This window comes from Pavona decussata, unplaced genomic scaffold (genome assembly GCF_977016875.1).
Source record: "Pavona decussata unplaced genomic scaffold, jaPavDecu1.1 SCAFFOLD_219, whole genome shotgun sequence".
Taxonomy (NCBI): Eukaryota; Metazoa; Cnidaria; class Anthozoa; order Scleractinia; family Agariciidae; genus Pavona; species Pavona decussata.
The window spans coordinates 2,605,352-2,620,478 of record NW_028145624.1 but is presented as its reverse complement, the minus strand read 5'-3'; the positions used below and the strand labels follow the sequence as shown (position 1 = coordinate 2,620,478).

The window sequence follows — 15,127 nt, the reverse complement described above, 5'->3', positions numbered from 1 at the left end:
ATCGAAATTAAATAACCAGAATAGAAAACGTGAGTCAGGCCACGTTATCGTAATCATATTTTCGGGTATAATGATAAGTAGTGCAACACAAAGGAATACGGAAACAACATTACGCTATCTTTATGAAACAAACTATTCCATTAGCTAGGATAATTTTAAAAATCTGCAGAGCATACAATGGGAATAAATGAGGTCACAGTAAGCATTCCGCGAAAATGCCATTAGGGGCATCTTGTTGTTTGAAAGAATGCCATGATCTAAAATGAATAAATCATGACCCAAAAGGAAACAAAGAGTCTTTCATTGCCACCAAAACCTTGACAATAATAGATGCGAACAGTCGGGCTCGCGCTGGATACCGGAATACTCCAATTGCCGAAGCACAAGCGTAGTGCCTTTATAAAACTTTTAATGGTTTGTATTATAATATAGGACCGTACACATCGTCGTACAAGACTTGTGTGAGGCGTGGCCTAACAGAAGCAGAGTTCATTACAGCACGTCGCAATAGTAATTACGTTTAAAGAATGCCAGCGGGGAGTGGATCCAGTTTTAATTTGCCCCAATAAACTGTCAATCCATTCTGTTATGTTGTCTTGTTATACCAAAGTGAAATCGAAATTGTCAAGTTTTCAGCGTTGTCTTTAAAATATTTTCACAAGTAATTACGATCGACCTGAACTTTGAAAGTGAAGAGTTCGCTGTCGATTGGCTAACAAGAGAGGTTAGTTGTTTGATAACCACCGCTGTCACTTAACGGCAGTTCAACTGACAACAAAGAGAATGCATTGAGATTTGTAAAGCAGCTCTGGTTTATTTCACCTCGGAAGCGATGACCCATGAGTTACTTAGAATTCACAGTTGTCTGTCTTGTTTTTGTTCATTCCACAGAAGTTGGTCGTTAAGTGGGTTGGTCACTTCAATGCTCCACATGCTGAATACTAAATAGTTTATGAAAAATTATGGATCCAGTGTCGATATCACTGACTCTTTTCAAAGGTGCCTTTGGAGTTCTATGGATAATCCAACGAGAGAAGCTACTAGAAGAACTGCGCAAAGCGGATAGCGATGTGGCGGATCAGACCTTTCGCCGCTTCATCTTAACTGAAATCGACAATGTCCGCCTTCGGGTTGACCGAGAATCAAGGAAAGACTTGAATACGAGTCATTCCCATTATATGGAAGGCCTAGCGCAACTAAATGAAACGTTAAACAAAGCAGGCGTTGGAAAGAAGTCCGGTAAAGCAAAGCGACCTGACTGCGTTGAAGGAACAACATTCTACACGGATGATGAATTTGTTCGACCTACGAGTGATGATCTAGACGCCCTTAATCGAGCTGACTTGGAGAAATCAGCTAAAAAAGCACTTGAGCAAGCAAAAGAAGCTTTCTCTAAAGCCTCGGATGCAGCAACAACCGCTTTCAACAATCCAAATCTCGACGTTCCCGAACGAGTTGAAGCTACGTACATTCGTATTATGGGAAAAATTCTCCAGAATACCGAAGATCCCTCATGCACATTGCCATCTTGTAGATTTTACCTCCACGAGCTGCACAGTTTACCCAAGGTCACAAGGATTTTTCGTGAAGCTGTTAACCATAAGGGCAAAAAGTCCCCTTTCAGTAAGGAGGAAGACATAAAAATTTTCGTGGGCGTCTGCTACCTCCATCGGATCATTTACGATCATGTCGCACGATTGGACCCCAAACACAGAGGTCCCTGGAAATGGCCTTGCATCAAAATTGAAGAAAGCAAGAAGATGTATCCGGTTGATCCATTGAGAGATGTAAGAGTGGATGAAGCGCTTCGCAAACTACACGAGGAACAAAAAGACAATTTGATAAACACAGCAGTCAACTTATCTGCAGTCTCGTTATTTGGTAACGAGGATGCTGGAAAGCTAATTTCACCACGATACGTGGACACAAACTCAGTGGGACAATTTGTTGTGGCGGATGATGGTGATCGTAAGATCAAAGTGTTCCATGAAAGCGGTGAGTGTCTGTATCATTTCCATCCAATTCCCCGACGTTTGGCCGATGAAGACGTCTTGAGTGTCACTACGGACTGTCAAGACAACTTATTTGTTCTGATCAGGGCAGACAAGTATCATCATAAGATATATGTGTTCAGCAATGGTATCCACAAGCTGTCCTCTGAGCTGTCCCTGAGTGAGCGATTGGTACGTTGTTTACCAATCGTAAACGAAAGCAGTGAGATCTTCGTTCTCATCGAAGAAAAAGAATCAAAATGTTTAGCGGTGGAAGTGTACAAGGCTGATGGAACGTTTGTCCGCAGTTTTGGGCAGGATATTCTGAAAGAACCAAAAGACATGACTTTAGTCAATGATCAACATCGCTTGATGGTTTTGGACAGAGTCGACGATGGTGACGATCGTATTCTTGTGTTCACTGAACTGGGGGAGCCTCTTGAAGAGGAAAGCTTTCGCGTGGTTCCTTCTGAGGCGATCGCATTCCACCCGGTGAGCAAACACATAGCTGTTTCCAGCGCGAACAGATCTGAGCCCGGACGCCTTGTAAAGATATCAATATACGATGAAAATCACGAGTGTGTAAGCTGCATTCATCAAGGGGAAGAAAGGAATGAAAAGGAAGAGAAAAAAATTGTTCCACCGGAGATTGCAGTGACCAAAGATGGATGTCTCGCCATACTCGCTGGGTTTGTGGGCGACTGCAAGATTATTGTTGTATAAGCCTGTTTATTTCATTAGCTTGTTAACCTGCATCGAAATAGCCTTTAAAATTATAACATAGTTGAAGATCTCTTGCTTCTTCAAAGATCGTTATAGCAAAAAAACCTGGCGCGTTCCCTGAGAATAACTTTCAATAATCTGAAAAGAACCACATTATTCGTTATTGTTATGTAATCCAATGAACATTCGAGATTTGAAATGAGGACTACGTTAAAAGATATTACATCCTCCTCAATTCACTTACGAGCACACTTGTTCCGAAAAGAGCTCGGCCTTGTCAAAAATTTCGAGACCAACCTTTCTGCAGAAATCAGCAGGAATTTTAACGAAAAGGGTAGCTGCAATTTTCGCCTTGAAATTGCAATGGCAAACACTGCAAAATACCACGGCTGAAGCCTTCGGCATCGCATTGCTTCTCTCGAATTCACGCCGGCTTTCATGGACAATATGTTTTGATTTTGACGGAAGTGAAATTTCACATCCTTAGGACTTCGCTTCTGTTATCAACAAGGTGTAAAGCGATGAATTCACTGAAGCGGCAAATGTTCATAAACGTGGGGTTTGCGGACAAGCATTCTGTCATTTCTCCTCTTTCCCCCTCTCCCCCACTCCCCTACCCCGTTTCCTTCGCTCCTGTTCAATTTTCCCCACGGTTAAACAGCGAAGAACCGGCACAAAATGCCACAGAAACGCATGCTACGCAGGCTACAAGCAACAGTTTCTTGCGCGGTTTCCATTTGCGCTCGATGTTTCTTATTATCTTTATTACTTCCTCGCGGCTTCGCCGCACCCAGCCTCGGTCTTCGGTGGATGCCGAGTTCCTGGCGACGCGCGAGAGAAAAATCTCTGGTGGATTCCCGACCATTTTTCGAAGATTCAGGGGCACGCCACAGATTATTTTGGTGGAATATCTGTTCGAAACACTTTCGAACCACCCTTGAAATTCGAATTTTATAGTTGTGCGGGAAAACTTGTGTTTTTTGGGTGAAATGTCACCTGATATCATAGTTAATTGAGGGACTGGTTATGAAACTTTGCCATCAAAACAATGGTGCTGCAATTTATGTTGGAAGGGCCACAACAGTGCACATTCTTTTGTTTGAATATTCACGCTACAGTTGAATATCTCTATTGGTCAGTCTGTGCACTGTCAAGACCAAAAATGCTAACAAAAACATATAACAATGAAATTTGTCAGGCTTCATAACCATTACCTTTTATTAACTACAGTCGAACCTGTATATAACGGCCACCCTCGGGACTTGAGTAACTGGCCGCTTAATGCAGGATCACTAAAAATACTCACTGGGCTTGGTCTAATGTCAATTTTAATGGCGTATCATACAAAAACACTTTATGCAAGGAAACAATAGGACAATCAACACTCTTTCAATACTTTAAACAAAGTTCAGTGCCAACTTGTAACTTAACGGTATAATACTGTATACGTAACATTGTGTAAAAGTACTATACAATAGATTGTTTTCTACTCTCCTACGGTATACAATGCTCTATTTCTATGACTTACAGTTCACAACAAAATATCTCATTCCGTCATTTCATAGTTGTTACGCTCAATGTTCAATGTCACATGGCTGAAGAACATGTTAATTAAAGAGGAATTTCTTGCTAAAGAGTGAAGCATATTCAAAACAAATTTTTTTTAGCGTTCGTGATATGGTACTGTACTTCAGCGCATTGCGGACATCTGAAAAGCGTTAACTACATTAAACGGCCGAGTATCAGCTTACAGTAGCTTTGTACATGTTATTTCTTTATAGTGATGCTGGATCGCATTTTAAACACAATAAAATACCGCATAAAATAACATATGGCTTAGTTTCCTTTCAAGGGTGGCCGCTTAATGCAGGTAAAAATAACAAAGAAAGACAAACATAGGACTGCTACAGGGTGGCCGCGGCCGCTTAATAGAGGTGGCCGCCTAATACAGGTAACAAATACAGCGTTTGTATGAGCAAACAATCGGGACTTTAAAAACTGGCCGCTTAAGAGAGGGTGGCCGCTCAATACAGGGCCGTTATCTACAGGTTCGACTGTATGCTGATATAAATTTCGTATCATTATATGTTAAGAGAAACGTTTAGTACGGACAACATGTTTCTAGTAGTGTGGTTGAGAGCTGTAAAGTGACGAATTGGGTTCAGGTGTTCGTGTCGTTTGTATCCAAATTAACATAAGGATTTAGCTTTTATTGTTAGCTGCCGTTTTGAATGTAGTGTTTAAGGATAATTCACTGTATTTACATTTAGCTGCATTCAGTCGTAAAGGCATCCCGCTTTGTTTTCGTGCTTTAGCTATCTGCTAACCAGAAACCCTAAAAAAGCAAACAATACTTGTTCTCGTGGCACAACGAACCTAATTGCGCTTTCCAGAGCGTTGAGTTCCTGCACAAACTTTCCTTGTTACCGTTACTTAATATAAGACTGCCTCAGGTTAATCTACCTGGCTTAATTAGTTTCCTTTTAAAACCGCACGGTTACAATTCGATTTGAGACCTTCTCGGCAGATTCAATACGTTCTAAGTTAATTTCAGTTCAAATATTCACGTATCCAGTTTTTTTTTATACAATAGCTGTTAATTTACTTTTCAGTATAGCACTGTTGAGCTGAGTCATCATTCATCAGGACTAAAATATGAGTTTTTTGTTCGGAATATTGGAACTCTTTAATTAGACGGCCAGCAGTCTCTCTTTTGCTCGAAAATCCGCGGGAAAGAACGCAAAAAACTGCGCGAGCACAATATTCGAGGGGTGACTTACTCGTCTTTCGGCACCCGCGCTACTCGCGCGCGCAACTTGCGCCTCGAATTTCGTGTTTGCTCAGTTTTTGCGTTCTTCGCTGCGGTTTTGAGCAAAAGAGAGAGTGCTCTTTAATTAAACAGCGATAGTATGTGCCTCAACAGCCGCTCGCTGACCTTGCCCTTCCAACTCCGCTAATAAGTGCTCTAAGAACTTCTTGCTCAGCAGCTCTTGTAGTTTATTGTTTTAAGGAATTTTCTCTTTAGGATACTTTTAAGTTAGCCTTACCAACAATACGGCTGCTTGAGTTCAAAATATATTTTTGTAATTTACTTTCACTAAAATCAAATAAGTTTTGTATGCACTTATTTTGTACTTCTTTTAGTTGAGTACATGTGAGAATAAGGTAGTCAGTTTGTACTGTTTTTCGATTACATCTACGATTACAAGTTGCTTCGAAATAAACGCTGTTGGATTCAAGTCGAGTTAGCTCTCATTATTGCTGCGTACCAGTTTGTGGTTTGATCCTGTACCTCAAGAGAGTGATGGCTCCTTTCTCGCGAGTGACTTGCCCATTTGAGAGGTTAATTGAATATTCATTAATATTCAAGAAAGATTGTTTCCACTACAATTCTGTGTGTGTGCAAACGCGGAAGCATCAGGTTTAACAAACAAAGGAATCACCAATCATGTTTAAGAAAAAAAGCCGCATATATGTTTTCGCAAAGATGTATTTTTATTTTTTCGAGCCCCTTCAAGACATTCATAAATGTTTGCGCCAGCACATTACATTTCTCATGGAAGCGAAATTTTCTGTTTGAGAACACCTAGACAGATAGACTTTCGAGTTTTTATTGATTTTCAGAAACAGTTGTTTCCAGTGATAGCGAATGTTGTTTATGCACAAACTGGTAAAAAGTTTAGGAACCAGGGGCCAGCCCTTGAGCACAGTTGGATTTACTTTGATACGTCTCTTACTCTATTTCGTGCACAAAACGAACTAATCTTTTTGACAACGCAAAGTGAATTTATCAGCGATAACTGTTGAGAATGTTCTCCAGAAGTATTTCTCTTCCAATAACCAAATTAAATTACGCCCGTTAGCGGGTGACCAATATTTCCGCAATTATTATATCCTGGCCAAGGTTTGGGGGGCCTTCAGGAATGGTCACCACTTTGCTAGGCCAGTTTTCAGCACGATGAAGGCGATAGAATATTCATTCATAAGCATGTCAATTAAGGAATGTATTCTTGTCAGAATTCGTACTGGTATCGTTTTTAGCAGTTGTTGATTGGTTCCAGCATCGGCATTCGCGTCAAAGTAACGAACTTGCCGACAAGTGAAGACGTGTGAGGACGAACTTTGCTCTTGAAAATATACCGAAATGGAAGTAAGAAGACTTGGCTTCAAACAAACAAATACATATGGTGAGTATATATTTTTATAGAACTTCAGCCAACAAACTTTCGAACTCTAGTAAGCGAGCAGGACCTGGAATTATTTTGGTCTGCTAGCTTGAAAAGATTCAGTTCTAGGTATTCCAGAAGTAAAATAATATCAGAATTCACAAACGTGCAATTTCAGTTGCTATCACACAAAATTCTTTCCTGAGAAATAGAAGGAAAAAAAGGAAATGACTGCGAGGAAGTTGGTTTGTTCGCCGTTCAATGTTGAAGCGATTTTGGATCAACTTGTTCGAAACACTGAGCACGTGCCTTGACATGTCACCTTTGGTCCTTTCACGGGCTTTGTTGCGAAGAAAATATTTCGTATTTTAGTTTCTCTGACGTTCTGAAAGCTTGAAAATGTACTCCAGAAATACTTCTTTAGCCGGGCTAATTTAAAATGATTTTTTAACTCACTGGGGCTGTTAGGACACTGAAGTGAGAATTTCTGTTTTCATCTGCTGCGTGCAGAGTTTTTACAAACTGAAAGCGAAAGGTGATCAGAACCAAACAGCCTCCTAGCAATCGTCTTGTGAAAGCAAAGAATAATAATATGTAATTCACTTTTATTTTTTCTTTTGTGTTAAAAGGAGTTTGTATTTTAGCTTTGCTTTTAACGTATTACAAAACAACAGGTGATCCTGGCTTTAAACCTTTTACAATGATTTAAATTTTTTGGATCGCTCCATTCCTTCATCTGCCATCTTGTCCTGTTTATTTAAATTTACTACGATGGCAGAAGAGCTTGAACATTCTGTTTTCTCTGGAATGGGTTTAGCCGATTAGCCTATTTTCTTCACAAAAGCACAAAAAGTAGCTGTGCACCATTTAAGGGTCACGAATCATCCTCTAGTTACAAATGGTGCTTTGGGAGTTTAGTTTTCCGGGATCCTATTTCCGCGGATCGATGGAAACGCGAAATTCGTTGAAATTAGATTCCAAGAAAATTTCATGCCACACGGTAAACACGAAACTCTTTCATCTTGAAATTTTATATATCTAAATCGACTAATTTTAAAAACAGAGCAGTGGGTGAAGATGGTCAAGAGCAGGAGGCTTCATATAACTTTCCTGAGGTATATACGAGAATAATAAGAGACACTTAAAATTACGCTAACGGCAAACTGCAGAAATCACCACGTGACCATATTATCCTTACATCAGTGATTTCAGTTTCTCAGTAGAATTGAGTGGTTTTGCGTGAGCATAAACACTCAGAATTGCCCTGCACCAATCTCATCAACGTATTTATTTTTTAAAGGAAACATGAGCACTCCTTGTCTGCATAACGTGATACTTGATAATAGATGCGATCTTGCAAGACTAGCCAACTGCTACTCAATATAGTCGATTTCACGTTGGACATCGCTTTCCCTCAATTTTTCAGCTTCTTCCCGAAGTCTACTTACGAGTAATCCAACTGAGGTAAGGCGGAGGTTATAGCCATAATACTTTCAAGCGCAAGGTTTCTATTCCGGGAGCGGCGTCGTGCGCAACTTGGGAGCGTCGAGAAAAACGGATACAACGATCATTCAATATTCCAGCATGACTCGAGTTTTGATAGCTGTCATTACAGTTGAGCTTGAAGTCAAATATTCCTTTGTTTTATAAGGCAACGAAAGAAGGGGAAAAGGTCAATCAATGCTGGTGATCAAATTGTTTTCGCTTTCATGTCAAGCCGCTTCTAACCGTGATAAGTGCTACTATTTGTTTGAAAGAATGCCAGATCGAGAATAAAGGAAACAAGGAGTCTTTCATTGCCACCAAAACCTTGATAACAATAGATGCGTACAGTCGGGCTCACGCTGGATATCGGAATACTCCAAGTGAGGTATCGAGTAAGGTCGAAGCACAAGCAAAATTAGGCTTATTTTGCAACAGAACAGAAATGTTATTTGAAGACGCAAGAGAAAGCAGAATAGTCTGAACGCGAGTCTATTTCGACTATCTTATGGGTATTCTTGATGCGCGCGCCGTTGTCAACTGACCTTCTCGTTCTTTTGCTAAACCAGTGTAATGTCTTTTTAAAGAGTGTAATGGTTTGTATTCGTATAAGACCTTACATCGTGCATCTTGTGTGAGGTGGGGCCTAAGAGAAGCAGATTTCATTCTAGCACGTCACGACAGTAATTAGGGACTGTGCAATAATTATCTGGTAAGCCTTACCCCCTAGTAGGGGGGGGGGGTTATAAAATTAGCAAAGTAGGCCTTAAAATACAGTTGCACCCCCCCCCCCCCCCTGAATTAGGTTAAAATAACTTCTTGTCCACCCCCGTCTAGAGGGGAGGTTACTTTCAACCCCCTCCCCCCCCCCTCCCCAACCTCCGATCCTCCTTACATCCCTCTTTACCTTTACACTACTTCTGGCATGTCTGCATCATCAATAAATAAAACTTGGAAGCTGCGCTCCACATAATCGTCGCCTGATGAACCACCTTCATACTCGGTTGACTCCTCATCAGAATCACTTGAGGTATCATCAGTTTCAAGAAAGAAAAAGGAAACCAGGAAGAAATCCGAACATCGAAAGAAAACAGCATCCGAACATAGAAAGCGAAGGGCTTGTATAATCTTCCAATCGCTGGGAGGAAGTCCCGTTGACTGGGAATACCACCCAGAGATATTTGGCATCCCGCAAATTGACAACATTGACCAAGAGACATTATTACTGTTTACATCCAGGGGCACCCAACGGATCGTTTCGGTAAATTATCTGTTCGGAAGGCCCTTAATCCCTTACCATTTTTTAAAGGGAATTTTCACCTCGAACGTTCGTGATATGGGAAATTTAAGGCCTAGTGTTTTCGGATTGATAAAAATTTGGTTTCGGGTACCGAAGAAAGGTCAGCTAAGATTTTCGGAAAGGAAATAAGACCTAAGGTTTTCGGGAAATGGACAAAAATGCCCTAGTATTTTCGAAAAGACTCAAGTTCCCCTAAATTGACCGAATAGATAAAAATATTATAGCGCGTCCTGAAATGAACCTACAGAGCTTTAAAGGCACTCCAGATAGCTTAAAATTACTTTTCAAAGGATTTGAGAGAAAACTGTCGTTGGGTGCCCCTGTACATCACATACGGACAAATCTTGTCTGAGGGACTTGCTTTCCTGTAAATGCTTCGTTGGGGAAGCGAAAGTGCTTGTTCAAAACCAACTCGGGATTTAACTCAAGTTCTTGAATATATGTTTAATATTGTTGAGACAAACTTTTTTAGTACAAGGTTTTGAAGCTGTTAATATTAATATTTCTTAAAAGATTCCGAAAATTGATTTTGATTAGCTTACATGTAATATACATTATCTTGAGTCCATGGATTGAGATCAGACCTCTCAGTTTAACTTCTAACCCCCCTACAAATGTTAAGAAATATCATCTTACCCCCCCCCCCCCCCTCCTCCACCCTGCGTTTTGGTTTAAGTTCAGGCCCCCTCTATTAATCTTAGAACCCCCCCCCCCCCCCCCCACTCCAGATAATTATTGCACAGTCCCTTACGTTTATAGGAATGCCAACGGGAAGTGGATCCGGCTTTAATTTTCCCCCAATAAACTGTCAATCCATTCTGCTATGTTGTCTTTTCATACCAGCGTGAAATGGAGACATCTCTAGTTTTCTGCGTTCTCTTTAAAATATTTTCAAAAGTTATTACGACCGACCTGAACTTTGAAAAAGGAGAGTTCGCTGATTGGCTAACAAGAAGAGAGGTTAGTTCTTTGATAACGACCGCTGTCACTGAACGTCAGTTCAGCTAGCAACCAAGAAAAAGGCATTATGATTTGTAAAGTAGCTGTTGTTTATTTGACCTAGGAAGTGATGCCCCCTGAGTTACTTAGAACTCACACTCGCCTGTCTTCTTTTTGTTCATTTCATAGAAGTTAGTCTTTGAGTGGGTTGGTCACGTCAATGCTCCACATGCTAAATACTTAGTAGTTCATGGCAAAAAATTATGGATCCAGTCGTGTTATCGATGTCATTGACTCTTTTCAAAGGTGTCGTTGGAGTTCTATGGATGATCCAGCGGAAGAAGGTACTAGAAGTACTGCGCAAAGTGGATAGCGATGTGGCAGATCAGGACTTTCGCCGCTTTATCTTAACTGAAATCGACAGTCTCCGCCTTCAAGTTCAAAGAGAATCAAGAACAGTTTTGAATTCGAGTCATTCCTTTTACAAGGACGGGCTAGCGCAACTAAATGAAGTGTTAAACAAAGCAGTCATTGGAAAGAAATGTAAAACGAAGCGACCTGACTACGTTGGAAAAGCAACATTCTACACGGATGTTGATTCTGATCCTGCTAGTGATGATCTAAAAACCCTCAATCGAGCTGACTTGGAGAAATCAGCTGAAAAAGCACTTGAGCAAGCGAAAATAGCTTTCTCTGATGCCTCGAGAGAAGCAACACGCGCTTTCAACAATGCAAATCTCGACGTTTCCGAACGAGTTGAAGCTACGTACATTCGCATCATGGGAAAAATTCTCCAGAATACAGAAGATCCCTCAAGCACATTACCATCTTGTAGAACCTACCTCGACGAGCTACACAGCTTACCCAAGGTCACAAGGATTTTTCGTGAAGCTGTTAACCATAAGGGCAAAAAATCCCCTTTCAGTAAGGAGGAAGACATAAAAATCTCCGTGGGCGTCTGCTACCTCCATCGGATCATTTACGATCATGTCGCATCATTGGATCCCGAAAACAGTGGTCCCTGGACCTGGCCTTGCATCAAGATTGAAGAAAGCAAAAAGATTTTTCCGGTTGATCCACTGAGAGATGTAAGAGTGGATGAAGCCCTTCGCAAACTACACGAGGAACAAAAAGACAATTTGATAAACACAGCAGTCAACTTATCTGCAGTCTCGTCATTTGGTAGCGAGGATCCGGGAAAGCTAATTTCACCACAACACGTCGACACAAACTATGTGGGGCAATTCGTTGTGGCGGATGATGGTGATCGTAAGATCAAAGTGTTCCATGAAAGCGGTGCCACCGCCGAGTTTCTGTATCATTTCCATCCAATTCCCCGACGTTTGGCCGATGAAGACGTCTTGAGTGTCACTACGGACTGTCGAAATAACTTGTTTATTCTGATCAGGGCAGACAAGTATCATCATAAGATATATGTGTTCAGCAATGGTATCCACAAGCTGTCCTCTGAGCTTTTCCTGAGTGAGCAATTTGTACATTGTTCACTAATCGTAAACGAAAGCAGTGAGATCTTCGTTCTCATCGAAGAAAAAGAATCAAAATGTTCAGCGGTGGAAGTGTACAAGGCTGATGGAACGTTTGTCGACAGTTTTGGGCAGGGTGTTTTGAAAGAACCAAAAGACATGACTTTTGACAATGAACAACATCGCTTGATGGTTTTGGACAGAGTCGACGATGGTGACGATCGTATTCTTGTGTTTACTGAGCAGAGAAGGCATCTTGAAGAGGAGAGCTTTCGCGTGGTTGCTTCTGAGCCAATCGCATTTCACTCGGTGAGCAAACACGTAGCAGTTTCCAGCGCGAACACATCTGAGCCCGGACGCCTTGTAAAGATATCAATATACGATGAAAATCACAAGTGTGTAAGCTGCATTCATCAAGGGGAAGAAAGGAATGAAAAGGAAGAGAGAAAACTTGTTCCACCGAAGATTGCAGTGACCAAAGATGGACGCATCGCCATACTCGCTGGGTTTGTTAGCGATTGCAAGGTTATTGTTGTATAAACCTGTTTATTTCATTAGCATGTTTACCTGCATCGAAATAGCCTTTAAAATTTTTACATAGTTGAAGATCTCTTGCGTTGTCAAAGATCGTTATAACAAAAATACCTGGCGCGTGCCCTGAGAATTACTTTCAATAATCTGAAAAGAAACACATTATTCGTTATTGTTATGTAATCCAATGAACATTTGAGGTTTGAAATGAGGACTACGTTAGAAGATATTACATCCTCCTCAATTCACTTACGCGAACATTTGAGCTCGGCCTTTTCAAAAATTTCGAGACTAACCTTCTGCAGATATCAGCAGGAATTTTAACGAAAAGAGTAGCTCCAAATCTCGCATTGAAATTGCAATGGCAAACACTGCAAAAATTGTTTGAAATTACCACGGCCGAAGCCTTCACGCTTTCATGTACAATATGTTTTGATTATGACGGAAGTGAACTGATTTCACATCCTTAGGACTTCGCTTTCTGTTATTAACAAGGTGTAAAGCGATGAATTCACTGAAGTGGCAAATGTTCATAAACGTGGGGTTTGCGGACAAGCATTCTGTCATTTCTCCTCTCTCCTCCCCTCCCCCACTCCCCTACCCCGTTTCCCTCGCTTTCGTCCAATTTTCCCCACGGTTAAACAGCGAAAAACCGGCACAAAATGCCACAGAAACACATGCTATGCAGGTTACAAGCAAACAGGTTAGTGTATTTCTAATTAGGTTTGTCGGTGCCAGAGGCAGTTTCTCGCGCGGTTTCCATTTGCGCTCAATGTTTCTTATTATCTTTATTACTTCCTCGCAGCTTAGCCGCACCCAGCTTCGGTCTTCGGTCGATGCCGAGTTCCTGGCGACGCGCGAGAGAAAAAATCTCTGGTGGATTCCCGACCATTTTTTCGAAGATTCAGGGCCACGCCACAGATTATTTTGGTGGAATATCTGTTCGAAACACTTTAAAACTACCTCCGAAATTCGAATTTAGATGTGCGGGAAAATGTGTGTTTTCTTAGGTGAAATGTCACCTGATATCATAGTTAATTGAGGTACTGGTTATGGAACTTTGTCATGAAAACAATGGTGCTGCAATTTATGTTGGAAGGGCCATGACAGTGCACAATCCTTTGTTTCATGAATGTTCACGCTACAGTTGAATATCTTAACACGCACGTTTCTATTGGTCAGTCGCTCCGACACATTTCAAAATCTATATTGTCGTCTTGTGCACTGTCAAGACCAAAAATGCTAACAAAAACATACAACAATGAAATTTGTCAGGCTTCATAACAATTGTCTTTTATTAACTATGCTGATAAAAAATTCGTATGATTATGTTAAGAGAAACGTTTAGTACTGACAACATGTTTCTAGTAGTGCTGTTGAGAGCTGTAGGGTGACAAATTGGGTTAAGGTGTTCGTGTCGTTTGTATCCAAATTAACAAAGATTAAGCTTTTATTGTTAGCTGCAGTTTATGTAGTGTTTAAGGATAGTTCACTGTATTTACATTTAGTTGCATTCAGCCGTAAAGGCATACCGCTTTGTTTTTGTGCTTTGTGCTATCTGCTAACCAAAAACCCTAAAAAAGCCAACAGTACTTGTTCTCGTGGCACAACGAACCTAATTGCGCTTTCCAGAGCATTAAGTTCCTGCACAAACTTTCCTAGTTACCGTTACTTAAGATTCTATTTGGTCAAATAAGACTGCCTCAGGTTAATCTACCCGCTTTAATTAGTTTCCTTTTAAAACCGCACGGTTTCAATTCGATTTGAGACCTTTTCGGCAGATTCAATACGTTCTAAGTTAATTTCAGTTCAAACCTTCACGTATCCAGTTAAATACAATAGCTGTTAATTTGCTTTTCAGTATAGCACTGTTGAGCTGAGTCATCATTCATCAGGTTTAAAATATGAGTATTTTGTTCGGAATATTGGAACTCCCTATTTAGACTGCCAGCATTCTCTCTTTTGCTCGAAAATCCGCGGGAAAGAACGCAAAAAAACTGAGCGAGCGCAATATTCGAAGGGTGAGTCACTCGTCTTTCGGCGCCCGCGCTACTCGCGGCTCGCGACTTTGACACTCGCGCGCGCAACTTGCGCCTCGAATTTCGTGTTTGCTCAGTTTTTGCGTTCTTCGCTGCGGTTTCGAGCAAAAGAGAGAGTGCTCTTTAATTAAACAGCGATAGTATGTGCCTCAACAGCCGCTCGCTGACCTTGCCATTCCAACTCCGCTAATAAGTGTTCCAAGAACTCCTTACTCAGCAACTCTTGTAGTTTATTGTTTTAACGAATTTTCTATTTAGGATACTTTTAAGTTAGCCTTACCAACAATACGGCTGCTTGAGTTCAAAATATATTTTTGTAATTTACTTTCACTAAAATCAAATAAATTTTGTATGCACTTATTTTGTACTTCTTTTAGTTGAATACATGTAAGAATAAGATAGTCAGTTTGTACTGTTTTTCGATTACATCTACGATTACAAGTTGCTTCGAAATAAACGCTGTTGGATCCAA

At 40.8% G+C, this 15,127-nt stretch overlaps 3 protein-coding genes across 4 annotated transcripts in view; all 3 read left to right on the top strand.

Moving 5' to 3' along the window:
* LOC146459507 (polycomb complex protein BMI-1-B-like) overlaps nt 1-7,575 on the top strand; it is a 27,824-nt gene extending 20,249 nt beyond the window's left edge. The window contains exon 11 of the transcript XR_014857958.1: nt 7,359-7,575. The gene's annotated coding sequence lies outside the window, so the exon portion shown is untranslated. The remainder of the gene's footprint in view (nt 1-7,358) is intronic.
* Nucleotides 2-15,127, top strand: LOC146459506 (uncharacterized). 2 transcript variants are annotated; one of them, XR_014857957.1, is made up of 2 exons: nt 2-4,950; nt 14,092-15,127. XR_014857957.1 is itself a non-coding variant. In XM_085089645.1 (2 exons), exon 2 carries the CDS (start codon nt 963-965, stop codon nt 2,712-2,714), a length of 1,752 nt encoding a protein of 583 aa, XP_084945771.1. In that variant the 5' UTR covers nt 2-724; nt 892-962; the 3' UTR covers nt 2,715-4,542. The 2 variants fall into 2 exon arrangements, 1 of the variants encoding a protein (XP_084945771.1); XM_085089645.1 differs by lacking the exon at nt 14,092-15,127 and having other exon boundaries at nt 2-724; nt 892-4,542.
* Nucleotides 8,959-15,127, top strand: LOC146459505 (uncharacterized). The gene is made up of 2 exons (XM_085089644.1): nt 8,959-9,045; nt 10,406-15,127. The coding sequence occupies exon 2, from the start codon at nt 10,865-10,867 to the stop codon at nt 12,623-12,625; it is 1,761 nt and encodes a 586-aa protein (XP_084945770.1). The 5' UTR covers nt 8,959-9,045; nt 10,406-10,864; the 3' UTR covers nt 12,626-15,127.